Here is a 27,118-nt window from a genome sequence, read left to right on the forward strand (position 1 = left end):
CAAACCACATAAAGGGAGAAAAATTATGCAAGTCATATATCTAATAAGGGACTTGTATCCAAGATATATAAAGAACTCTTACAACTCAATAATAAAAAGACAATTAACTTTAAAATGGACAAAAGATTTGAAAAGACATTTCTCCAAAGAAGATATACAAAAGGCTGCAAAGCACATGAAAAGATACTAAACATCATTAATCATTAGAGAAATATAAATCAAAATCACAATGAATATCACTTCACACCCACTAGAATGGCTAAAATAGACAATAACAAGTGTTGTCACAAATGTGGAGAAATCAGGACCCTTATACATTGCTGGTGGGAAATGGGCTAGTAGAGGGAGGGAATAAGTAAATAGCAGCATATCCATTTGATGGAATTTATTCAACCACTGAAATTCATGGCTATGAAGAGTTTGACGCAAGAGAAACATGGTGAGTGAAAAATAACAGGATAAAGAGTTCACAGCCAGAAGATCTCAACTGTGGGCTGGAGACAGAGGTGCCTGCAGTCAGACTATGTTCTGTAGATGGGGAGTTGGAAGGTTTGGGCTAAGGTGGGCTGCCAGGGGTGGGCAGTGACTGGGGAAGGGGAGGAGGAGTGATGTCGGCTTTCTCTGCAAGTGGTAGGGGCATTAGTGCTTGGCCCCTGCCTTTGCCCAGAGGGCGCTCCATCTGCTGTACCCCAGACGGTCCCCAAAATTCAAAGTTCCCAGGAGGCACCAGGGCACTGAGGGGTGACTTGGGTGTGTGCATTTAGTTCCTTCACGACCTTCATCAGCTCCAGCCCCACTTTCAGCCACTACAAATGTCACACTGTTTAAGAAAATCTTGCAAACACAGGTTCAGAACGAAGCGCGTAATGTGTATCCCCCACCCCCAAAATGGATTGAGAACCCTTAAAAAGAAATTCCAGCGCTGGCACTCTGGTGGCAGCTGGGCGCTTCTGCAGTGTGTCTCCTCCCCAGGAGGTCGGGGAAATACGCAGGTCTCGTCCAGACTTGCAGTTCATCACTTAAAGCCAGTGGGTAAGAGCCCAGCCAGGACCCGGGAGACCACGGTGCTCATCCTAATTCGGCCCCTCTGCAAGTTATTTCTTCTCTTTGGGCCTCAGTTTCCTCTTCTCTAAAACGCGGCTACATGGGGACGTTCCCAGTGCCTCAGTGGGAAATTGCTTGAACTAAAGCAAGGGGAAGGGTCTAGCACAGTGCCGGACGCAGCAGGTGCCCCCGACAGTTGTAGGCGAGACCCCCAATCCTTAGGCGCCCTCCTTGAGGACAGGATGAAGGTGGCCACGCGACAGCAGGACTCAGAATTCGCTGGGCCGGACAACTAAGCCGCAGCAAACTGCACCGCGGGCAAAAGCTCACCAAGGCCGGGGCGGGGCTCGAACCTACTAAGCGGTGTCGCAGCTTCCAGCCCCTCCCCAGGCTGGGCGGTCACGTGGGAGGTCACGTGGGCCCACCCGGAAGCGCGGCCGCGGGCTGGGGGCTGGCTAGGCGGCGTTTGGGCCGCGATCTGGCCCGTGGGTCTCCTCCACTGCTCCGGCGCCGACCTCGGCTGCCCACTCCGTGGCGGCCCGGCTTCCTCCGGGACCCCCGCGCGGCCCTCCCGGAACTGGGGGAGCGGGCCCCACCACCAGCTTCACCCACCACCCGGGCTGTGTGGCCGTAGGTTCGTCGCTTCAACTTCTCACAAAGTTTCTGCAGCTACGAAGTGGGGCGGGTGCCACAATCCAGGCCTTCGCCCCAGGGTAGCTGTGAGGTCTGGGAGGATTTGGGGGTGAAACTGCTGCGTAAACTGGAGACGTGCGGCAAACCGGAACGCTGCCTTTGGGGGCCCACGGAGGCGAAAGGCTCGCTCGCGTTGGCGGATTCTCCCTCCTGGGTCCTGCAGCCCAGCGGGGGCAAGGCGAGGCCCTAAGGGAGCGGGCCCGAGACGGAGCTGCTGGGGGCAGGCGCGGCGGCCGGCCCTTGGGGGCGGTTTGCTGGGCAGGATGGCGAAAAAGCCCCGAGGGTTCCCCCAGGTTGGTGGGTGCCCTCTATCGCTCCAGCGTGCCCTGTGTCCCTCCCGAGAGCAGGGTGGGGAGGAGAACAGGGAAATCATGAAATGACACCGGTGAGATGCTCTTACCATCGGACTTGTGGAATAAAAAGTAGAACCTAATGTCCACTAAAACGCACTCCCGTTTTTTCTGGGAAGACGGCGTTAAGGCCAGCCACGCCGTGTTGTCAGTCTCAGTTACGTGACTAAAGATGCTGAGCCGCTAACAGCCCTTTCATGCCTCTCATTTGCGGAATCTGGTTGGTTTCCTAATTAAGCTAACTCTTTATATTGTTCTTCTTTTGTCATCAAAATGTGAATGATCTGGAACCAGTTTAATTCATCCTGTTATTTGATGAAGGGCCATGGGTTAATAAGAATAAAGACCCCCCCAACACCGCCCCCAACTCTATGTAAGAAAGTAGAGTTTGCTGAGGGCAGGCCTGCCTGCGTATAGTCACTATAACCCTGTAGGGAGGTGGAGCAGGGATTTTTCTCCCTTTCACAGCAGGAGTTTGAGGTTCAGAGAGGTTTAAGGGTCTTGGCAAAGCCAAAACTAGAACCGGCTGGCTCTCAGGTTCCTTTTGTGTTGGTTTATTTACTGCCATTCATCGCATCATCTCCAGATACCCCCTCTCTTCTGGGACTGCTTCCCCACGCGCCTGGGTTGTGCTCTGCTGTCTCCTGACAGTGCTGACACACTCCCTGGGGCTGCTCAGGGTGGGTCTGCTGCCCACACCATGGCTCTGAGTGACCCACAGTGAAATAAGAAGTCTTAGAAGGAAACTGTTGGTGGAAATTAAGGTTTGTGGGCACCTGCTACGTCCAAAGGACTGTGTTCCTGTTCTCCATTGTGGGAGGGTGGGAGTGGGAGGGATACAGGGCACTCAGTCACCTCAGGCCACCGGGAGGATGTTCTGAGCGGACTGCCGCAGGGCCAGAGAGAGACCTTGGACCACTCAGCCCTTCACCACCTTGTCCAATCCCAGGAACAGGCAACAGTCAGAGCAAGGACCTCTGCTTGCCCTCATGACCTCTCTGTTTTAAGCATTTGCAGGACCCACTGAGTCTGTCTGCGGCAGGCCTTTCTGAACCTCTGGCCGGCTGGAAGCTCTGCTGTGCTCCTTACCAAGGTAGATGATCGTGCCTGATCTGGGGCAGACGGAGGCAGGCAGCACCCACTCGGGGGCTACTCGGGGGCTGTGGGAGGTGGACAGAGTCGCAGGCAGTGGGCTGAGCCCTCCCGGGCTCTGCAGAGCCCTTTCTTCCCCACCCCTGCCCAGCTCTCCATCCTCATGTCACTTTTGCCTCTTCTCTCCTTCCTCCTTTGCATCCAGATCTGCTGTGTCTCTAAGCTACACCTCTGAATCTGCCCCTCCTTCTCCTAGCCTCCACCAAGGAGTGGGTCCTCATGACCCCACACCAGGATGATGGGCCTCCATAACCTTAACCTCCCCATCGAGGACCTGCACACCACTTCCCACACCCTTACCAGGGGCTCTCACTGTTAACCACGGCCTCCATTCCATAGCCCGCCATTCCCCAACTCTTATACTCCCTTCCCATTAGCCTGGCCCCTCAAGCCCCCATCTTTGTCACACTCACCTGGCAGTCCCAGGTGAGCCTCTTCCAGGTCCACTTGCCCTAATCCAGCAACCTCTTTACACTCCCTTGCTCTCGCAGTCTGCCTCGTGTTTAGCAATTCCACGGGAATAGGCTACATGCTCTTTTTCACTTTGCTGCAAACACCTTAAGGCCAGGGGCCCTGAGTTGGAGTTGATAAACTAGAGATTTGGGGGGAATTCAGTAAGTACCACTAAGCTGGTCTCCTAGGGAATCCTAAAAAGTGTAACTGAGTCTGAGACCTCAAGGTGCTATGATCCTATTGAGGAAACTGACCTCCACTCACAAAAGAGTCAGAACAGAGCTTGCTAATCATAGCACATGTGCAGCATGGTCACATCTGTGTGGCACATGCGTACATGAGGAGGTTTGAAGCCCCTGCCTGGGGTTCTCTCAGCTGCAGGCAGCTGGCCTGAGAGCTCTGGCCTCAGGAGCCTTGGGCAGGCTGCCCCGAGGGCGAGAGGACCACTGACCTCCTGCACCCAGAGGAACAAGGCACAGTGGGGGAAACTCGGGATTAAGAATCTACCAGTTGGTGAAAAATAAAACACATTTTGTATAATCAAGCATTAAAGTGTGTGTCGTAGAGGACACCTGTGTGGGTGGTGGGGCAGGAGGTTCAGAGGGACCGGAGATACCGGAGGATGTGACTAAGGACGCAGCAGCTAAGCAGGTGGGAGAAACGTGGAGAAGGTCAGCCTGTTTCAACGCAGAGCAGGGGGAACTTGTGATTGAAATTCTTGTAATGCTACATCCACTCCTCGTGGGCTTTGAAGCTCGTCTGCTGGAGCTGTTTTCAACTTGAGGAGAAACACTTCTGGACTGCCCAGAGGGAGGTGCAGAAGCCGCTCTCCATGCCAGACCAGGGTCTAACTGTCTGCCACCAGACCGCCTCCCTGTGCGGTTGACTCTGTGTCCAGATCGAGAGCTGGGCCCTTCCTTAGGTTCGGTCTAGGAGGCCCGTAGTGGGTCCGATGCTGTGGGGAAAACAGAGGAAAGAGCCCCAGCTTTGGCATGAGACAGGCCTGGGTCTGGATGCCAGCCCTGCCACTTCAGGCTGCACCACCTCCTGCCCTGTAGGATGGCAGGAACTGAAGTTTCCTCCTTTATCAAGGTGTCATGAGAGTGCCACGAAATAGCACCAGGGAGGCCCGTGTGGTAGTGCCTGGCGCGCAGTCGGGGCTCAGCAGGCATGCGCTGGGATTACGATCCTCTTCTTGACTCAGGCCCAGCTTACGGACATGGGGGTGACCTTGACCTTGCTTCTCCCTGGCAGATGAAGTGCATCTTGGTGGCCACAGAGGGTGCTGAGATCCTCTTCTACTGGACAGATGAGGAGTTTGAAGAGAGTCTGCGGCTGAAGTTCAGTCCCTCAGAGAATGAGGGAGAAGAGGTGAGTGCCGGACAGGAGGGGTGGGTGGGTGGGGACAGCACAGAACTACCAGGAGGCAGGAGAACCTGCCCACCCCCTCCTGGCCCAGCCTCGGGAATTAATGGCGGTGTGTGTGGTCCAGCATCCCTCACACATGGCCCCACATCCTCAGAGGCCGGCTTCTTAATGCTCTAGAGTGTAGTGACTGCACCCCGTACCCCACCCAACCCACCCCAGAACTCACTGGGCTACATGAGGGCAGGAGAAGGAAGAATGTTAATCACACAACAGAGAAACGTTATCTCACCAGTTTCTCTGCCTAAAAAGTTTAGCATACGCTTAACATTAATTTTTATAACAGCTATATTAAGGTACAATGGACATACTATAACCTGAGCATACTCAGAATGTACAATTTGACACACTTTATTATGTCCATATATCTCCTATTCCGTCACAGTCAAAAAAATGAGCAAATCCACCATCCCCAAAGTTTGTGGTCCTCCTTCACCCCGCCACTCCCACTCGGGCAGCCATGGATCTGCTTTCTGTCACAGCAGATGAGTTTGTATTTTATAGACTTTTATATGATGAACTCCTACAGTATGTGCTCGGGGTTGGGTTTTGGTTTTGGTTTGGTCTAGCTTCTTGCACTCAGCCGAATTATTTTGAGAGTCATCTCGGGTCGCGTGTATCAGTAGTTCATTCCCTTTCAGTAGTCTGTTGGATCACTACACCACAGTTTCTTCTTCCATTTATCTGTTGATCGTAACAACATGCGGATTGCTTCCAGTTTTTACTCTTACACATAAAGCAGCTGTGAACTTTCACATACAGGTCTCTGTGTGAACATCGGCTTTCATTTTTCATGGGTAAATCTGTAGGGTAGCGTGGCTGGATCGTGTAGGTGTATGTTAAACTTTTTAAGAAACTGCCCAACTTTTCCAAAGAGGTTGTATCATTTCATATTCCACTAGTAGTGTGTGAGAGTTCCATTTCCTCTGTGTCCTCGCTAACACTTGCTGCAGTCAATCTTTTTCAATTTAGTCATTCTAATACATGGGTATCTAATAGAAAGTGACTTTTCTATTAATATAGTTTGTTCATGACAGACTCGTTGTGTTTTAATTTTCATTTTCTACGTGACTAATGATTTTGAACATCTTTTTATGTATTTGTTTTCTATCTTTCTGTCTTCTTTAATGAAGTTTCTGGTCAAATCTTTCGCCCATTTTTTATTAGGTTGATTGTTTATTATTTTTATTGAGTTTTGAGAGTTTCTTATATATTTTGGATACAAGTGCTTTAGTACATACATATTTTGTAGATATTTTCTTCCAGTCTAGGCTTTGTCTTTGCATCCACTTAACAGTCTTTAAAAGCAGAAGTTTTTAATTTTGATAACTCCAATTTATCTTTTTTGTTTGTTTTTGCTTTTATGGATAATGCTTTTGGTGGCATATCTAAGAAATCTTTGTCCAACCCAAGATCACAAAGAGTTTTCCCTATATTTCCTTCTGGAAGTTTTATAGTTTTAGGTTTTATATTAGATCTAATGATCCATTTTTACTGTTTATATATAGTGTAAGGTATTGTTTTTTTGTTTGTGTTTTGCATTTGGACATCCAATTTAACACTTTAATATTACAACTCAGAGATATAATTTCCATTCTACATTTTGAAGGAGTCATTTATTTTGAAAAATTTCTCCAGATTAATTTGGGGTTAAAAAAATCTTTATTGGGGATGCGTAGAGGTGTGCTTGCGTTTCCACAGCAGCAGAGACTGGTTGCCTGTCAGAGCCCTCCCTGCTCTAACAGGCCAAACCATCAGCTGAACCAGCTTCACTTCTGCAGTTAACTCCCCTCAACATCACTTGTATTCATGTTCCAATTGTTAGGAATCTAACAAAGTATCCAAGATCATGGACATTTAAATAGTTTTGTTGAAACTAAAAAGCAGGTCTATCTGTTAGGCTCTGTTATTTTTTTAGCAGTCAACATGTGCAATTTTTAAATTAAGAACGTTTAAGTATTTCAGTTCTTAATCTATTAATTCAGCTAGCTTTTTTATGATGTTTCGTTTCCTCTTTAATGAAAACCTGGTAAAGGAACAAACTAATATCCTCCTGATTTTTCAGTTTCTAAATGATTAGTGTAAAGAAAAAAAGTCTTTGAAGTTTTATTTTTTATATACACAACACATTTTTTTTCTTGATTCTATAAATAATGTGAATTAATTGTAGGAAATTTGGAAATACAGAGAAATAGTTTTTAAATGACCCATAATTTTACTACCCATAGCTATTAGCTCTTTAATATATTTTCTTTGGGTCTTTAACTTTTATATATGGTTGGGATCATGCCACATTTACAATTTTATTTCCTTTTTTTTCCCTTCACTTGCCATTATATCTAAAGCATTATTCCATTTTGTTAAAATATTTTCAAAAGCGTAAGTCTTAATGGAAACATTCCAGTGTATGAATAAATGCCTCATCATTTATTTAACCATTTCCCCATTACTAGACATGTGTATTGCTTGTAGTTTGCTGTAACTATTGCTTTAGGGAACATTTGTGCTTGAATTTTATTCCACATCTGATTATTTCCTTAAGATGAGTTCCTAAAAATAGAAACATGATTCAAAAGTCATTCAAAGATATCGTGCCACTTTATAATTCCACCAACTAATATACAAGCATGTGCCTTTTCACTCTGCCTACACCAAATATTTTCATCTCCCCCCAGAAAAATTTCTTGCTACACCTGCAGAAAAAACTACTACTTTTAAAACGAATTGCTGTACGCAATCTAGATTTTTTTTTTTTAAACAGGACTTTATTGGGGAACAGTGTGTACTTCCAGGACTTTTTTCCAAGTCAAGTTGTTGTCCTTTCAATCTTAGTTGTGGAGGGCGCAGCTCAGTTCCAGGTCCAATTGCCATTGCTAGTTGCAGGGGGCACAGCCCACCATCCCTTGCGGGAGTCAAACCGGCAACCTTGTGGTTAAGAGTCCACTGGCCCATGTGGGAATCGAACTGGCAGCCTTCGGAGTTAGGAGCACGGAGCTCCAACTGCCTGAGCCACTGGGCCGGCCCCCACAATCTAGATTTTTAAGGGACTTTTCTATTAATACAATTTGTTCATGACAGTTCAAGAAAATTGTGGTGTGTGAATAATTCAACAAACATTTGCCTATCTGGAGGGGCAGTCAACAAATATTAATTGAGAACCTACTATGTGCCAGTCTCGGGGGTAAAACAGTGACCATAGCAACATGCCCCGCTCTCATGGAATTAGAGGCTAAAGAGGGACAACATACAGTGAACCTAATAAACACCATGAGTTCAGAAAATGATACATGGTCTGAAGAAGTTAAACCTGCGATCGGTTGGGGACTGACTGGGGCAGGGTGGTCTGAGGGTGGGTGATGGATCAGGAGAGGAGCCATCCGAGCTGAGATCTGAATAATGCAAAGGAACCACTGTTCAAGCTTGACTCACAGACTCTGCAGCAGCTGGACACAGACCTTGGTTCCTGAATGCTGAGACTGTTGGAAGAAAAGGTGCTGCGCAGTGCGGTGAGCACTCATGTTTGAAAAGCTGCACGTTGCCCCTGGCTGCTTGCCTGTTTTGCTTTTCAAGGCAAGGTCTTACTCAGCTCCTTGTAGATTTCACGAGCTCCAAGTGAGGACTCTGTTTTCTCCATATTTCAGGCACGGCTCCCAAAGTCAGCCTGGGGAAGGTCAGCTGTTTTCCTCTTTTCCATTCCAGTATTGCACATTTGAACTGTTACCATTCCACTGGCTTTATCCTATTTTATTGGCAGATTTCCAACACATTTGTCCCATTTCTTTTTGGCTGTATTGGTTTTGTTCCTTATTTTGGAGGGTAGAGGGAATGAATGGGGGAATAGCTTATAAAAAGTCAAAGTAATGCTTGTTATAGGGAAAGTACAGAAACATATAAGGGGGCGGATTACAACCCCTCTATCCAGACGTTATAACTTAAATGATGTTGACTTTCTTAGTATCTTTTCAATAGTTTGGTTTTCTGTGTGTTTTAAAATACAGAGCATTCACAAGCATTTTTTTTCAAAACAGCATTGTATCAGAGGAATTTTCCATGTCATGGAAATACTCCACTATTTTAAGTGGCTGTCTATTCTTCCATCATTTAGATGTGCTGTTATTTATTTAACTTATTTCCGTGGTACTGGACATTTTTTCCAGCTGCTTGCTATTAATGATGCCGTAGTGACCAGCCTTGGACATGTGTCTTTGCCCCTCTCTCTGGTCATTTACCTTAGGATAGATCCCCCTGCAGAATTTCTGGAGCAAAGGGCATGGACTTTGGTCCATGTAGCGAACTCTCTGAGAGTTGGCCAGTTCTCCATTAAATGCCACAAGCTTTCTGCTGTGGAAATGTGGTCTAATCCCTTAACGTTTCCTTCTAGATTCAGAGCCTGAACAGCACAATTAGTTGGCTGGTGCCTCCCAGCCTTCCTAACTACTACCCAAGGTTTGGGGGCAGTGTCTTTTGGCCCCACTCTCTGTCAGGACACTGATACCCTCCCAGGTGGGTCTAAAACTATGGAGACCCTTGGTGTTATGTGCTTTCCTTTGTCCCCAGGGTCTGGCACATTAAGCCATGTAATTTTTCTTCCCCTTTTACAGTTTCCCGCCCTGGAGGACCAGCTCAGTACCCTCCTGGCCCCGCTCATTATCTCCTCCATGACGATGCTGGAGAAGCTGTCGGACACATACACCTGCTTCTCAACAGAAAATGGCAGCTGCCTGTATGTCCTCCAGCTGGTGAGTGTGTGGTCCTGGGGCCTGTGTCCCTCTTCCCTCAGCTCCACGGGCAGTCCACATACCTCCTTCCCCCAATCTTGAACTTGACACTCCTTCAGAAGGCAGAAACTGTGTCTCACCCAATCCCCCGGTACCTGAGCCTCCCCTGCTGCCCCCAGGCATCAGGGCCCATGAGGGGGTCCCCTGGTGCCGGCTGATAGGAGCCCGCTGTGCCTGCAGTTCGGAGAGTGTCTGTTCATCGCCATCAGCGGAGACCACGCAGAGGGCGAGGGGGACCTGCGGCAGCAGCTGCGCGTGCTCAAGTACCTGTTCGAGGTGCACTTCGGGCTGGTCACTGTCGACGGCCAGCTCATCCGAAAGGAGTGAGTGCTCCTGACTGGTCCTCTCTGGTCCTTTGCTAAGCACCTTCTTGAGGCCAGGCAGTTTATGCCCCTCTGGCATCTGCACTCTGCCCCTGGCTCCTTCCTGGGTCTCTCTCACTGGCTTTGTGTCATATCTGTGTGGGAGACTGAGAAGTGCAGCGGCTTGCTTAGTCGCCTGGCTCCTGGGTCCGTGCCCATCCCACTCCACTCCCTGGTCAGGGCACAGCCCGCTCTGTGCTCTGTGGGCTCTCCCAGTTATTTTGTTGTATCACATGTGCTTACCCAGCCCTGACAGTGATCTAGGACTGTGCTCCTTTGGTTGAGGCTGGGGACAACCAGCTTTTTCACAAGTGCCTCCCACTCTGTCCCCAGACTGCGGCCCTCAGACCTTGAGCAGCGCGTCCAAGTGTGGGAGCATTTCCAGAGCCTACTGTGGACCTACAGCCGCCTGCGGGAACAGGAGCAGTGTTTTGCTGTGGAGGTGACTACAGGGTGCGGGAGTCCTTAGGTCCAGGAAGTGTCAGGTCAGCAGGGTTGTGCAGCTTTAAGACCATGTTTTGACGCCCCCAATGAGTGAGGTCACAGGCAGACCCTCAAACTCATGCCTTTCGAGGGTTGCTCTTTCTGACCACATGGTGCGTTGGGTACTCTGATGGGCCTTCCTCCAATAAAACAGCTAGGTCCTGGATAGAACAGATTTTGAACGCAGTGTTTGGGCTCACAGTGAATTACGGAAACCTCAGAAGATAGCCCCTTCAACCATGACCCCTCCTCCCAAAGACTTATATTGTGCTGAAACTGGAGTGGAAAGTAGTGAAAACTAAGCAACACTAGAGGCAGGATTGCCTGAGTGCAAATGGTGATAGCGACACTATAAGCAGAAACTCAGCCTGAGACCAGTAGCACCGTGGGAAAGCTGAGCCTGTGCGCCTCGTCCAGCCCAGACCTGAGGAGCTAACGTGGCTCTTGTCAGTCGCACTCCCTGGCCCATGTAGACAAACACAAACTCTCTAGATCAGTGGTTCGCACACTCCAGTGTGCATCAGAATCATCTGGAGGCTTGTCAGGTACAGGTTTCTGGGCCCCGCTTTTCTCATTCAGTTGGGGGCGGTAGTGGGGATGCTCTAGAATTGGCATTTCTGACAAGTTCCCAGGTGATGCTGACTGTGCTGGTCCAAGAACTACACTTAGAAAGCCACTGCTTTAGAGGACAGATGAAGAGCAAACAGATAGGAGCTCACAGCTAATGATCAGATGCACAAGAAAACAAGCCACCCTGAGTGAGTCAGGAATCAATCACCAATAGACTTAGATCCCAAGGAGCTTGATATACTGAAATTGTTAGGTACAGAATATAAAATAACTATGACCTAGTAAAAGATATAAAAGCTAAGAAAAGAACCCATAATGTAGGTATTTTAGCAATGAAAACATAATTGTTAAAATGAAAACCTCAAGGGAAGGGTTAAATAGTAGATGAGACATAGCTAGAAAGAGAATTAGTGAACTGGAAAATAGATGTGAAGGAACTAATTTTCATACCCCTCTCTCACTCTTCCAATAAGCATGTAGTACCCACTCTATGCTAAGAGGTGTGCTAGGCCCTGGGAATACAGACATGAATAAATACAGTCCCTGCCCTTGGGGGGAAACCAGCTTTACATATATACTAAAAAATAGAATAAAATTTCCTGGGTGCTGCCATATTAGGTTTCTCCTCAAAATCCATAGTGGCACAAAGGATGGCATGGTCAACTTCCTGAGACATCGGGGAAGGCTTCTTGTAGGGGGTAATCTAACGCAGTTAAGATAAAATCCAAACTCTTTCACAGCACCCACTAGGCCTTGTATGATCTGTCACTGCCTGTCACCCCAGCCTCTCTCGTCCTCACTCACTACGTACTGGCCTCCTGCGACTTCTTCCCATTTCAGGAGTACTCTCCATGTAACTCTCTGCAGTATGGTCGTCATTGGCTACATGTGGCTGTTGAGTATTTAGGTTTTGAGGATTTAGTAACAAAAAAAGAACGTCAAATATCCCAGTAATAATGATTTCATATTGTATGTTGAAATTGTAATATTTTAGATGTACTGTGTGAAATAAATTACTACTTTTTAACATAGTTACTAGAAAAATTTGAATTGTGCTTGCCTTATGCATCAGTCGGAAAGCACTACTCCAAACTCTCTCCCTGCCTCAGTGCCTTTGCATATGCTCTTTCCTCTGCTTGTAGCATTCCCCGCCCCCTCCTCTGACAGGATTTTCTTGTTCTTTAGCTATTAGTTAAAGATCACCTCCTCAGGGACATTTTCTTTGTACACCTCACCCAAGTGGGTCTCTGCTGTGTTCTCTAGTCCAGTACTATATATTTCCTACACAGCACTTATTAAAGTTGGCGCTTATTATCTTTTTCCTTGCATATTGTCTGAATCATCCATTAGAGTCCAATGACCAGACTGCTGGTCTGAGTCTCCCTGTTCCCAAGTGTCTGGCACTAGTGTGCGCTCAGGTGACTGAGTGAATGTCCCCACCAGCCAGGGCACGCAGCAGGAGAGGGTGGTAGATGACATGGCTTTCTCTCCCTGCCCACCTGTGGCCAGGCTGTGGAGCGGCTGATTCACCCTCAGCTCTGTGAGCTGTGCATAGAGGCTCTGGAGCGGCATGTCATCCAGGCTATCAACTCCAGCCCTGCACGCGCTGGCGAGGAGGCCCTGCACGCCTTCCTGGTCGTCCACTCCAAGTTGCTGGCTTTCTACTCCAGGTGAGCCTGAGGCCTCCGGGCCCCTCACATTCACCCCCCCTGAAAAGCACCACTTCCCTGGCCAAGAAAACCTTCAAGACCCATCTCTTCTGGGAAGCCTTCTCAGATTCCTCAATTCTTCAAGCCCTCTCAGTTCACTCCCTTCCCTGAGTGATTTCTTCCCAGAACATTGTCCGAGTCTGAATTTAGGACTTCCTGATAGCGCTGCTCCTGGCCCCTGGTGGTTTCCCGTTGGTAATTTTTTTTTTTATCGGAACCAAGTTTTATTTTAAAAATCAATGAGTTAATTTTATTTCTATCTTGCCTTTGTCCAAAATCAGTGAGGTCAATTGGCACATTTGTAAACTCCTTAAGGGTAGGGACCATACTCCAGATTCCCTTAACCAACCTGTCCCCGTCCACTGCCACCTGCAGGGCACTGGAGGTACCAGGCACGTGTTGAGCAGCCACCTGTTCTCTCTGCAGCCACAGTGCCAGCTCCCTGCGCCCAGCCGACCTCCTTGCCCTCATCCTCCTGGTCCAGGACCTCTACCCCAGCGAGAGCACTGCAGAAGATGGCAACACTCAGGTCTCGGGCAGCTCTCTGGGCAGCGGGAGGCCGTCAGTGAGACAGCCCCGGAAACCAGTCTGGAGGGTGCTGGGCAGGCAGCTGGGGAGGCCCTGGTTCCAAAGTCACAGTTCTGGGCACGTGATCGGGCATGACGTTTTTTTCTGGTGCTTTCAGATACAAGGAGAATTCTAGAATGCATGGGTTACAAGTGCAGATTTTTGGAGTCCGATCATCCCAGCTTCACCCCCTAGCTAGCTGTGTGAGCTGGGCAGGTCCTTGCCCTGCCTGTGCCTTGGTTCCTTTATCTGTGCCATGGGGCAGTGATGGCATCTACCTCTCAGGGTTGTTTTGAAGAATAAAGGAGACAGTTTACCGAGAGCCCAGCAGTGCCTGGGGCGTAGGGGACACTCAGTAAGTGCTAGCCACCACTGTCACCATCACTGTCATCAGAGGTGGTGGTTTGGATGCCAATAGGATGTGATTTCAGTGGTTCTGGAGACAGACTAGACCACTGAGAACTGAAACATCCCTGGAAAGTGAGGACGCACACCAGGCCGTGAGGTGCAGTGGGGACACGCCTGTCCCTCTGCTCTGAGGACTGTGCTGGGAAGTGCTGGGAGGTGGAGCCTGTCCGACATGCTCTAACCAGTCTTCCGTGCCTGTCGCAGCCTTCTCCACGGAGGTCCTGGAGCAGCCAGAATATCCCTGTGCAGCCAGCCTGGAGCCCGCGCTCCTCAGGCCCCGCCAGGAGTTCTGCAGGAACTGTATGTGCTGTGCACCCAGCCCGCAGGGAAGGGCTGGGAGGGAATGGGAGGGTCTGCCCCTCCCCAGAGAGCGGGACCAGGGGTGAGCCCACATCCCCAGCTGCCCCCTTCTCCCCCCAGGAGACAGACAGCTTCTCCCTCCCTGAGGAGTACTTCACGCCAGCTCCTTCCCCAGGGGAGCAGAGTTCAGGTTCAGGTGAGACCTGGAGGGGCGGGCAGGGCAGAGGCAGATGCCAAATGGAACCCATAGGGAATCTGTCTTAAGGTCCAGTGGACCCCCTGCCTGGCAAGGACAGGTATAGACACCCAGGTTCCTGGAGAACAAGACACTGTCAGCAGCAGCCCCTCTGTCTACCCTGCCAGCTCCAGCTTGAATGCAGGGACTACCAAGGCCACTCAAATGACTGCTAAAACGGTCTATCACACACCGGTTTCATTTAGAAATTCATCTCATACGTGTATTTTTTGCAATTAATAAGTAATCAAGTAATTAAAAAGAAGTAATCATTTGATTTCAAGTACAGTGTTTTAAAATATAAATATTCATTCTCTATAGTTTATACCTTACCTGTTTTTTCAAAGTATGTGGATAAACAACAAGAAACTGAAAATATTTAGAATGTTATCAACAAAACAGAAAAGGGCAACATTGCTTAGGAAGGTGAGCCAAAGCCTGCACTGCTGTCGTCACTATGACGGGACATCACGTTTATCTGTGAAGTTCTTAGAGAAGAGGTATGTTCACGGCATCCGATAGGAGACAGAAGGCCAGAGATGCAGGAGGAGAAACTTCTTCGGGACTGAGTTTTGAAAGGAATTTACTGGATGGCTTCCTTAAGCCAGTGGTTCCCAACCCTGGGTGTACGTTAGAATGACCTAGGCCGCTTCCGCCAGACCAGCTGTATAGTCCGAGGGCTGGGGAGCAGGTGTGAAGCCTTTTAGAAGTTCCCCAGTGAGGCCCAAGATGGGAACCACTGCTATGCTCAGATTTAGGTTAGAACCGTGGTGCTCACCCCCAGCTGCACAGTGGGCTCACCTGGGATCTTTAAAAACTACGGAAGCTGGGCCTGTGCCAGAGCTTCTGACTTAACTGGTCTCGAGCGTGGCCTGGGCATCAGGATTTTCAGAAAGCCTCATGTGCAGCCATAGTTGAAAATCACTAGGTTAGAAGTTCTTTAGGTCCTTGGACGGGCTGCAAAGAGCCTGGGACACCCGAGATCATGTGCCAATTCATATGTACTTGTATGTTTCTCTGGGGCCAGGGTCCCTAGCTGTCCTCAGTTCTCTAAGCTGCGCAGCGAGCCCAAAACACATTGAGAAAGCACCACTGCGGGATGATGGCTGCAGTTCCCTTTCCTTCTCCTTCCCCTCATTCATCACGATCCTCCTCGCCCCTTTCTCTCAGTGGGTTTTTATGCCTCAGAGCTGTAAAGAATGCCATTCTACAGTGCACAGAACTCAGCTTACAAATGGCTTGAGGTGCACTCACCCGTTTGTAAATCAAGTGTTTGAAACAGGAAAAGGCTTCCCCAGAGAAACGTGGTTATAAATAATAGTATTTGCAATAGGCTATGAGAGAACACTGTTATTACAAACATATTTCCAATATGTAGTGAGTTCAGTAGGTTATTGTGAACTGTACTAGGAAAGGAAACGTCGCTCAATTCCCGGCACACACATAATAGGTGCTCAGTAAAATGCCTGGGGAAATGTGGACGATGTGCTGCCTTCTAGTGAAGAGGGACTGTTACAGCCAGGAAGGGGCCTAAAGGAATAGAGCAGAAACAAGGAGAGGATTGAGGGGGCTGAGGAGGGGCCAAGGAACATGCCCCCCACATTGCCAGGTGCACCCTCGGGCGCTTGCTCCCACCAGCTGGCTTTGGGAGACGGGGAGCTTGTCTTCCCAGCCCAGGCTGCTTCAGTCCCGGTAGTGCAGAGTTCGCCTGCACTGGCTGGCTTGGGATAAGACGAGAAGGGCAGTGCTGCTCCAGCCCATACTAAGTGCCCTTATCCCTGCCAGGTGCTCAGAGCCGCTAATGGGGTGGGGCCATCTCTGCCCCACCCTCCCCTCTGACATGCTACTGAGTCATTGTCTACATTTTCCAATTATTTATGTTGTTATTTTATTACCTGTGGCCTGCAGGTAGCACCGTCTGGTTGGATGGGGGCACCCCACCCAGTGACACCTCCTTGGTCCAGGTGAGTTTCTCCTGGGGGTAGGGGTGCCAGGGCACGTGCTGGTCTGAGAAGCCGCAGAGGGCGCTGGGACTCCCAGGGTTTCTCTTCTGGGTGACCCCACGAGCACTGGCCTTCCTCCTGCCGCCTCAGGGCTGGCCAGTGCAGGAGACAGAGCTCAGCCCAGAAGCGGGGCTTGGGGGTGGGGGGTGACCTCCACTCCTGAGAAAGCCCTACCCTCTTCACTGTTCTTGAGAGTGAAAGTCCAACTTAATTTTTAATTTGTTTTTAATGAGAAAGTAAATATATTCATTATAGAAATATATTTGGGAAATAACAAAAGTGAAATATGGAAAAGGAATAAAAATCACTCTCAGTCCCACTCCTAGATGTTAACCACTAGATTTGGGGGTATTTCCTTCTAGTCTTTCCTGTGATTTTATATATATACACAAAGCATCCATCACGTGCATGTTACTACTTATTTAGCAAATCCCCAGAACAACTAGTACTTTGTATGCAGTTTTTTGCTGTTGTCATAAGACTGCAGTGACATCCTTATAGAGGAGTTTTGGTAGCATCTCTAATAATGTCCTTAATTCTCTGCCTTTCCCCACTAAAGGTTTCTTGCTCAGAGCCTTCCATAAGGCTGGAGTCTTGCTCATTTAGTCATTTTATGCCTCAGTTTCCCCATTGGAATGGCTATCAGGATGTTCTGAGAGTGGTAGAATGTTACTTAACTTTCAAGTGTCTTCTGAAGACATGGGGAGGGAGCCTCTCCCTCTCACGCTGCCCCTGTCTGTTTCTTCTGCTTGTTTTGTCCCTTCTGTACCACCCACCGCCCCTGCTTGGCATCCAGTCCTGACTCTGGGCAGAAAGGCCAGAAGAAGCTGAGAGAGAGAGACAGACATTAGAACTGGAGCTGCTAAGGCAGTGTCAGCAGAGTTAGGGATCAAAGAGCTGCAATTTCTTGGAGCTAAAATGTTTGCTTCCTATGAGCATCCGTGGGTGGGTCTGACGTGCAGAGGTGGCCTGACAGGTCCCCCGACCTTCCCACGACAGCTCCTCTTCCTCCACAGATCGCTGAAGACACCCTCCAAACGCTGATTCCTGGCTCCCCAGCAGCTGCCAGCCCCCAAAGGGTTTTCCTGGATGCCAATGTGAAGGAGACTTACTGCCCCATGATGCCCCACACCATGTACTGCCTGCCCCTGTGGCCAGGCATCAACATGGTGCTCCTGACCAAGGTATGGGTGCACCCTGCCTGTGCCAGTGACACTGCAGCCTGGACACCTCCCCACCAGGCTGTCCATCCCCTGCCTCTGCTTCTTCCCTTAGAGCCCCAGCACACCCCTGGCCCTGGTCCTGTACCAGCTGCTGGACGGCTTTTCCCTGCTGGAGAAGAAGCTGAAGGAGGGTCTGGAGGCCGGGAGCTCGCTGCGGTCCCACCCGCTCCTGGGGGACCTGCGCCAGAGGATGGACAAGTTTGTCAAAAATCGCGGGGGGCAAGAGATTCAGGTGAGACCAGATTCCCAACATACCCCCCTCAGGGGGAGGAGGCAGGGCCTGTTCTGTTCACACCAGCGAGGGGACAAAGGCTCTGGGCCCTACCTCTGCCCCACCACAGCTGGGGGGACCTTGTTTCTCCGTTAGGAAACAACAAAAACTGACATTTCAGAACATTTTTATGTGAGTTGGGCAGAACATGAATAGTTCCCACGTTTTAGGTGAGGAAACGGGGGCTTAACTAGTGACCTGGCCAAGATTCCTCAGCTGGTGAGCAGTGGGACCAGAGCCTGACCCGAGGACTCAGTGAGGACCCGTGGTCTGCCCCCCACACCCTCCCAGCATGGCAGGTTACACACAAGTGCAGGACGCAGTCCGCTCCCACCCCAGGGGACTTAGAGCCCAGATGGGAGCCGAGGCCAGGAGACGAGGGACAGTACGTAAGCCTAGAAAGCAGGGCGCAGTCTAGTGAGGAGCCTGGGAGGAAGTTCAGGGGGTAGATTGCTTGTTCAGCAGCCGGCGGTGCTCAGGTCTGTGTGCAGAGCAGAGATTCACTGTAGCTGCAGTGCATGTCGGTCCCAAAATGAGCAGAGGAGTGGAGGAGACAGAGCAAGCGGCTGGAGCCCCTGAGGGCCCACTCAGAGCAGTCGGAAGGCTGAGCGTCTCTCCATACTTGGCGGCATCGCGGTGGCACCGTGATGGAATGCAAGCTTCCCCTTTAAGGAGATGGCCCAGGGCTGCTCCTCAGTGCCCAGCGCCTGCCCCGTGTCCACCCTCCCTCAGCTCACTTCCCTGTCACTGACAGCATTAGTTTATGTGTCTGCCAGCCAGGCAGTGAGCCCAGTACTTGGCACACAGAAACCGCTCTTGAAATAAACGACTGCCGAGTAGAATGTGGTGTACAGTGCGGTGCAGAGAGCTGGAGGGACGTGCCAGAGACCCAGCTATGGCTGTGTGCGTGCAGATGTGTGCTGGGCCTGAAGAAGCCATTGAGAGGCACGATGCCTTCTCAGAGCCTGATGTCGAGAAGGCCTCCCCTGGACCTCACTGTGGGCTGACCTGTCCCCTGCCCTCCTACAGAGCACCTGGCTGGAGTTCAAGACCAAGGCCTTCTCCAGAACTGAACCCGGATCGTCCTTGGAGTGCGTAGTGGGCTCTGAGGACAGTGGGGAAGGTTTGGGCAGACGGGCAGGTTTCCTCAGGCCAAGAAGAAGCCAATGCTCAGGAAGGCGCTTCTGAGGGAGAGGGCGTCCTGGGAGAGCGAGGTCCAGCTCGCAGACGCTGGAGGAGGTTGGGAAGGAGAGTGGTGAGAGGCTGAGCACCCACACGAAGGTGAAAGGCCCGGGTGCTAGCCCTGCGTCACTGAGTCAACACTGACGCAGTGCAACCTCGAGCATTTCCCCTCATTTATTGGTAAAATAAACTGTGGAGTTGGATGAGGTTCCGTGCCCTTTATCCCAAGTATTTGGAACTCCACCTTGGGGAAAAACTGGGAAGCTGCCTCCTGGGTCATTGTGGGTAAGGGAATGCTTCGTCAGCCGTGTCCACACAGGGATGAGGTGCTATCCTAGGTGGGTCTGTCATCAGTGCAGAGCAGGGGGACCACATGCTCTCCCAGGACCCTTCCTCTGTGACACCCTTCCCTCCCTGTGTGCAGGCTGCTCCAGGCGTGCGGGAAGGTGAAGCGGCAGCTCTGCACCATCTACCGTCTCAGCTTCCTGACCACGGCTCCAGGCCGGGGAGGCCCACAGCTGCCCCAGCACCTGCAGGACCAGGTCCAGACACTCATGCAGTAAGTGTGGGTGTGGCCCCTCAATAGCCGGGGTGGGAGACAGGGCACCTCCCCACACCCCTGCTTCCCCCACAGAGAAAAGCTGATGGACTGGAAGGACTTTCTGTTGGTGAAGAGCAGGAGGAACGTCACCATGGTGTCATATCCTCATGTCTGAGCCCCAGGCCCATCCAGAAAAGCCCTCGTGTCTGCCTGTGTCCTCCACCTGCTGACTCTGAAGGATGGGAGACTATACATTCCAGCTCCTCAGCTTTGCTCTGAAGAAAAGTATAGGAGATAGTGTTCTGGGAGCCTCTCTGTAGGAACACTCCAAGGCTGAAGTCACAGAAATCCCTGGTGTCCCAAAGTCACTTCATAAAAGCCTTGGAATTCGTGTTGTCAGTGTCCAGCCAGCAAAGTGGTGATGGATCTTCCACAAGAGGCAGGGTCCTGGGGGCCGCGTCTTCCTCCTCAGAGGCGACAGCTCACAGCAGAATGTGAAGGCTCTGAGAAGGCCTACAGGAAATATGCTTGTTCTTGTTTAAAAAACCGTGTCCAAGGCCTAGTTGCCCCTGTTATTATAGAACATGGGTTTTATTGAACACGGAATTCCCCTGGAACTTTATGCAAAGCAGCTTTTCCTATATTAAAATCTCTAAAGGCTCGGGCCTCCAGTCCACTGAAACTTCTGTCTTCAGTGAAAGGGATGACAGACAGCCTTGTTAGCCACCAGCCACTGCCCTTCCATGGGTGTCTGTTCCCCTCTCAAATATGACCTTCCAACCCTTCGAGGTGAAGTGTAAAGATGGAACAAAGTTCACAGTGACAAAATCACGGTGAGGTGTGTGTTGGGCGGTCAGCTAGGTTCACTTATTAGCTGTGTAGCTCTGCTCTCACACCAGCTTCACCATGTGTATAATTTAAACTCATTCCTCTCGAAAATCATAAAATAGGAACATACCATGTTCCTGTCGGGTCCAGAACGCCCCATATTAAATGTTCTAGTGTCATGGATCTATCATATTTGCGTCTCAGAACTTCTCAGCGTTGGGGGTTAGGATGTACAGAGAGATCTGGAAGGGGAGCTCCTCGGGGGTTGGCTGAAATGGAAACCTTTGAGGAGAGGTGGGTATGGTAGGCCTGGCCTCCGACTCCACTGCCTAACCTTGCTGGAAGCCTAGGTCAGGGACAGAGAAGTGTCTTCCTGGCTCCTGGCTTACAAGCACCTTAACTCAGACCTTCACCTACCTAGAAGACTTCCCAGGCTTGGTGCACTTCATCTACGTGGACCGCACGACCGGCCAGATGGTGGCCCCTTCCCTCAGCAGCAGTGAAAGGACTTCGTCGGAGCTGGGCAAGGGGCCCCTGGCGGCTTTTGTCAAAACCAAGGTAACTGCCCGGCCCCTGTGCTCTTCACTGCCCGTCAGACAGGATGTGCTGGCCTGCACCCTGCCCCAGAAGGACTAGTGCCCCTGCTCTCGGGGCTCCCCTGAGGCTCTGCAGCACACCCCACCTGCACCCCTACTGTTCTCCTGTGTGTGTCAGCATCTGCGCCCAGCTCTGGAGGCTCCTAAGAATAGCAGCTTATCTCTGTCCTTCGGGCCCCAGTCGGCCACCAGAGCCATTTGGACCTCAGCTGATGCCCGGGGGCACCTTCCTGGGTATTTGCTGAGGTCCTGGACTGGCAGAGTCTGGACAGCAAGGTCAGAGGAGGAAATGGCCAGGGCATAAACAGATGCTCAATAAGCATTTGGTGAATTAAGTAAACAGAAAGAAGAAACACAGCTTAATCAAGTGGACGATCAGAACTTAGAGTTTTCTGCTAAGGAAACATTCTCTGGTGGTTCTTCTGTTCTCTTTAACTGACTCTTCTTCGTGACAAACTAGTATCCTTGGTGGAGAGAAGGGAGGACCTCTGCCACTTTCTGAAAAACTAGGTATATACACAGACACACACTTTTTTGTGTGTGTCCAAAGAAAGCACATCAATAATGGTAAAATAAGATGGGTGACCAAAGGCCGGCGTTGGAGCTCCAGCTCTGGGCTCTCACTAGCTCTGTGGCTGGGGTATCCCTTAGCCGAAGTTCTGTTTCCTTATCTGTGAAAGAGAATGTTACACTGTTGATGTCATGGAATTATTACAGATACCTGAGATGGTGCCTGTGAAATATTGAGCACAGTATGTGGCACAACATTGCGATAGGGTTCATTTCCTGGTACTGTCATCAGACCCACCATCTTCTTCATCCCTCTTTCCAGAGACAGTTGGGTTCTCTCAGTACATTTCTTTCATTGCTTTTCTGTGCATTTTGTTGTAGTTGAGCTCTTTGTGGCTATGCAATTGTGTTTACCACATTTGCACTTCATTTCATATCAGATGCATTTCCTCATGTCATTAATTCTTTATAAACATGATTTTTAACGGCCCCACAATAGTCCATCATGCGAATGTAACATAATTTACTTAGCCATTTCCCCAGTGTTGAACACTTACGTTGTTTCCAGGCTTTCGCTATTATAAATAATTCCGCAGCACACACCTTCGTGCATCCATCTTTGTCCTCATCTCTGATTATTTTCTCAATATGGATTCCCAGAAATGGAATTACTAAGTCAAATGGGAGGAATGTTTTTAAGGTTATTGATACACATTGTCAAATTGCTTTCCTGAAGATACAGCAAATCCATGTATCTGTTTGCAGATCTCATTAGACGTTATGTCGTGGTCAGGTTTTGGAGCAAAGCGTGTGTGCCCTCCCCTCAGCTTTTTGGTGAGAGCCTCATCAGGCCTTTTCCTGGCTCCAGGAAGTGGGGGAGCCAGCTGTCCCTGCTGCCACCCTCAGGTTACAGGCACTGTCAGGAAGCTTTGAATTAGGCAAGAGCATGGCAGAGGGACTGGCTGTAAGGCACGCTGTCCCTCGGGCACTGTTTCCATCGCACTCCTTGGTGAGCCCTGGTTTGGACTTCACCCCTGAAGCAGAGGACGTACCTAGATCAGGGTGCTCTACGTGTTTACATACTTTACCAGCACCTTCCCGGCACAGAACCTATACCCAAGGTGCCCCACCTGGAAGGGGACCAGGTGAGTGGCTGGCCCTAGACAGCAAGGAGGGGTTTCCAGGTGGCCACCCCTCCATCTCCTCCTATATTAATTGGCAGTGTCTTTGGTTCTATTCTGGCTTGAATGATGAGTTTACTAATTTATGGCGGGTGTGTCTATATAGTACAGTTATATAAAGTGTTTTTACGTATATTTTATCGTCACTGGAGGGGTAGTCCACCCATCCATCCAACATGGATTTATTCTTCAGCTGCTGCTCTGAGCCAGGGCCATGCCTGGGCACGAAGGGAGAAGAGCAGGACAGGCCCTGGACCTTCAAGGAGCTGCTCTTCTGAGGACTTTTCTTCCCCCAGAGACAAGAGCCTGAGCTCTGCCCCTGCGTGGGGAGAGGGTGACCCCGCAGGCCGTGGCCGTCAGGGCAGCCATGATCTCTCCTTTCCCCAGGTCTGGGCTCTGATCCGACTGGCCCGTAGGTATCTGCAGAAGGGCTACACCACGCTGCTGTTCCAGGAGGGGGACTTCTACTGCTCCTACTTCCTGTGGTTCCAGAACGAGATGGTGGGTGCGGCCAGGCCCCCGGGCAGCGCGGTCCTGAAATGCTTTCCCTTCCTGTAATGCTTGGATTCTTTTCTTCTGGACTGTGTTCTGTCTGTCTCTTCATCTCTTCTCGTCCCTGGTGGAGCTGACAGATAGGCACAGCTGGTATGGGACCCGTTTCCACACAGACTCTGAGCCCTCCACCCAGCTGTGTGAAAGACTCATGCTGTCATTCAAGGCAGAGTCCAGGTAATGTGTGAACAGAGACGCACGCCTGTGTGAGAAAGGCTGCTCAGGTCACGTGCTTCCTCAGTGGTCCCTGGTCATCGTCCACTGCACTTACGAAGCACTGTCATTCCCATTGTAGCAGGGGACACACCCAGGAGGCTCAGAGCAATGAACCAGCCTGCCAAGGTGACGCTGACCGTGGCTCGGGTCTCTTGCCTTCTGGCCTGTTTTCTAGACTTCACTGTTATGACAGTGTATGCCCAGGGCGTGGTAACTTCCTGTGTGTGTCTTCCGCCTGCCCCTCTTTCTCTCTTGCTCTGACTCTCGCTCTATCTCTGGGTCTTTCCTCTTTCGTTTGCTTTCTTTTCCTGTTTCTCTTTGTTTTCTCACTTGTCACCGTTAGTCATTATTCTAGCTCTCTAAGGGTCATTCCTTCTACCCCTCACATGTCTTTGGTCCTCATGCACCTTTCCCTCCCTCCTCATTCCCTACCCTCTCTCTGCTCCTGGAGAGAGGAGACCCTTTCCACAGGGAAGTGGTTATTGGGGTCTCTCACTGCTGTTCTCACAATCTGGCATCCACAAAGCCCCATACAATGGTTTGGGGCAGGTATCATTGACCCACTTCGCAGGTGGAGACCCTGATGCCCTAGAGATGAAACACCATGGCCAGAGCCACCAAGGTCATTGGTGATGGAGCCAGAATCCAGACTCAGCTCTTTTGACCTGCAAGTTCCCATCTTTGCTCTGTGCCCTCAGAAGTCCCCAGTGTATATATGACCTTGACCTTAGCTTCTAGGGCAAGACATGGTTTCGTGTGTATGGCTGTCCCCCTGGGGTCACAGGCTGAGGCAGAGCTCTGTGGGGGGAGACCCAGTGAGCAGTCTGGCTGCACCTGTACCTTTGTGTGGCCACTTACCACTGCCAAGTTCACCTCCTCACCTGCAGGCGGGTCCCAAAGTGCCCATGTGAGCATGTCTGGTGCACATTGGGTGCTCGGTGGATCTTGACTCTCTTCTCCTTGTCTCACCCTGGGAATTCCCATCGTTTTCAAAGGGAGACTTGGGCCTTTTCATAATGCTTTGCTCTCTGTGACACCTCCCTGGGTCACCCTCCTGAGCACGTTCTGGTCGCTAACCCAGGTCCACTCATTGATGGGCATGAGAGTTACCACGTGCCAGGCACGATGCTCGGAACGTTATATACATTATTTCTAATGTTTGTTGGGGATTATTGTTAGTCCCAAGTTACAGAGGAGAAAACCAGGTAAAGAGATGCACGCGTTTTTCCCATCAGCAAGTACCCACCAGGCAGGAATGAGCCAGCCCTGAGCCCGGGGCCCAACCCAAACCCATGCTCTCCCACCACCCCCACCGCCTCCCCAACCAAGACCCTCTTCCTCCTTCCTCAGGGGTACAAACTGCAGATAATCGAGGTGCCTGTCCTTTCCGATGACTCAGCTCCCGTGGGCATCCTGGGAGGAGACTACTACAGGTGACGCCAATCAGAAGGCTGTTGGGGACAGTGGGCACACGGGTGATGGTGACAAGTGCCAGCTCCCCATAGCCTGGCCTGGTCCAGAGAGAGGAAGTGAGTGAGGAGCACTTTTGGTTGGCTCTTGGCACCCTCTTGGCAACATTTGCAATTTGCCATGCACGGGGGCCTCACCACTTCCCTGCTGGCTCTGTGGCATTCTTACTTAGGACGCTGCTGTCAGCAGACCCCACACAGGCTTAACCCCAAGGGATGGACCACAGTGGCCTGGGGCTGAGCCTTGTACAGTTAGGTCAGTGAGGGGTGGGGAAGGCCTTGCCAGCCTTGTGGCTGGCCCAGTGAGGTGACAGTGTCTGCATGGCGCTGGGAGAGGCCACTGGCTTTGCAGGGAGTGCCGTGGCCTTGCTCCTGAATCAGCCTGTCCTCCCTTTTCCTTCCCCAGGAAGCTCCTGCGTTACTACAGCAAGGGCCACCCAGCGGAGGCTGTCAGGTGCCACGAGCTGCTGGCCCTCCACCTGTCCGTCATCCCCATAGACGTGCTGGTGCAGCAGGCCGGCGAGCTGGCCCGGCGCCTGTGGGAGGCGTCCCGCGTCCCCCTGCTATAGGCCAGGGCGGACTGCCCTGGTGCAGTCTGCCTGTGCACCCCACTTCTCCAGCCCCCACCCACCTGCAGACATCCTCGCAGCAAGAGCCACCTCCCCTCCATAGTGGCCACCGGAGGATGGGACAGTCCCCAGGGCAGCCCCATGATTTCTTAAACTTCACCTAGAGCAGCCCGCACTCCAGGCAATGACGAAACCCCCAAATTCTTCCCTGTAAAGGAGGAGGGAGGCCAGGGTGTGCTTTTGGTCTCATTAAAAGAACAGTGGTTGTGAGGTTAGAGCTGGGGCAGCCCCTCTTTCCGAGCTGCTCTCCGTTTATCCCCAGGAGACAGGAAGTCCCCAGTGCCTGCAGGTGTCTTCAGACCCCCTCTCGCTACTGCTGTCCGAGTGGAGGAAGAGCTTCAGGAAGGTGTCTCCTCCCAGTGAAAGGCGCTCTCTGGCTGGGTGTGAAGTCCAGCTCTGCCGCTTCCTGTCTGCGATGCTAGGCCAGTTTCCTAAACTTGAAACCTGTCTCCCCACTTGTAGAGTGACGGCACCTCCCTCTCAGGTGTTTGTCAGGGCTGCCAGACGTGCAGCAGGTGCTCAATAAACACTGGTTATGGTTATTCATATTCAAGCCAAACATGCCTGGCTGGACCCTTGGTGCTGAGAAACCCTGGCGAGTCCGGCCTCTTGCTGCCGCACGCGCTTCTCATCTCCTGCCCCAGCCCCACCCCCGAGATTCGTGTACTCGGTTCTGTGGATCCCAGGCTTTGAGGTTTTATAAACCCTGCCAGGTGGTCCTGGTGCCCTGGACTGAGAACCTCTGCCCGAGAAGTGCAGCCCCTCTCCTCCAACCTAGAAGCCCCCGCCCCAGAGTGGACACAAGGACGAGAGGCCATCGGAGTACTGGGTCTGGAGCAGCGACGTGGCAGAAGTCAGCAGGCAGCGCAGCACAGTGGGGGTTCATTCATGACATGCCGACAGCAGCTGGGCCTTCTGTCTTCAGTCAGGAGCTGAAATTCATGCCAGGAAGACTGTTCTTCCCCGTTATGGGGACAGCTGGGGGGACAGAGGTACTGAGGGAACTAGAACCAAAGCGCGAGTTGAAGTCCTCAGAAGGAGGCCGTGAGGGACAGTCTCCACGGAGCTGAGCAGGACTACGTTCCTCTTAATAGCGGACAGAAGTTTCAAGTACCAACTGCGGAATGTACGAAAGAGTACAAAGGGGAAATAGTCTGGAAGCCCCCAGCCGTTTAGGGTCCCCACCTTGGTCACCTAGTAGTTTCCCTTAATTTTTAGCAGCTGCATGATCTGACGTGTCCAGTTTAATCCCCCGTTTTCCAATATTAAATTTAACACCAGGGTGAGCATCCTGAGTGGGATTTAGCAGAGATACACAGGTGGGGTGAACTTTCTGTGGTGTCGTGCTGTGGAGGGGGGTCTGAGTTGAGAGTAGAAAGATCCTCAGA

At 50.9% G+C, this 27,118-nt stretch overlaps 1 protein-coding gene across 3 annotated transcripts; it reads left to right on the forward strand.

The window, feature by feature from the left end:
- The first annotated feature begins 1,450 nt into the window (after nt 1-1,450).
- HPS1 (HPS1 biogenesis of lysosomal organelles complex 3 subunit 1) lies at nt 1,451-26,289 on the forward strand. 3 transcript variants are annotated; one of them, XM_074339244.1, is made up of 21 exons: nt 1,451-1,678; nt 2,674-2,851; nt 3,096-3,180; nt 4,947-5,063; nt 9,719-9,856; nt 10,076-10,218; nt 10,591-10,699; nt 12,820-12,980; nt 13,446-13,548; nt 14,199-14,294; nt 14,415-14,490; nt 16,438-16,493; nt 17,549-17,716; nt 17,808-17,987; nt 19,056-19,117; nt 19,633-19,767; nt 19,843-19,903; nt 20,983-21,135; nt 23,252-23,365; nt 24,983-25,065; nt 25,508-26,289. In XM_074339244.1, the coding sequence occupies exons 4-21, from the start codon at nt 4,947-4,949 to the stop codon at nt 25,668-25,670; spliced, it is 2,118 nt and encodes a 705-aa protein (XP_074195345.1). In that variant the 5' UTR covers nt 1,451-1,678; nt 2,674-2,851; nt 3,096-3,180; the 3' UTR covers nt 25,671-26,289. The 3 variants fall into 3 exon arrangements, with proteins under 3 accessions (XP_074195345.1, XP_074195344.1, XP_074195346.1); XM_074339243.1 differs by lacking the exon at nt 2,674-2,851; XM_074339245.1 differs by lacking the exon at nt 2,674-2,851 and having other exon boundaries at nt 19,843-19,907; nt 20,990-21,135; nt 25,508-25,805.
- Nucleotides 26,290-27,118: the final 829 nt, after the last annotated feature.

This window comes from Rhinolophus sinicus, linkage group LG07 (genome assembly GCF_036562045.2).
Source record: "Rhinolophus sinicus isolate RSC01 linkage group LG07, ASM3656204v1, whole genome shotgun sequence".
Lineage (NCBI taxonomy): Eukaryota > Metazoa > Chordata > Mammalia > Chiroptera > Rhinolophidae > Rhinolophus > Rhinolophus sinicus.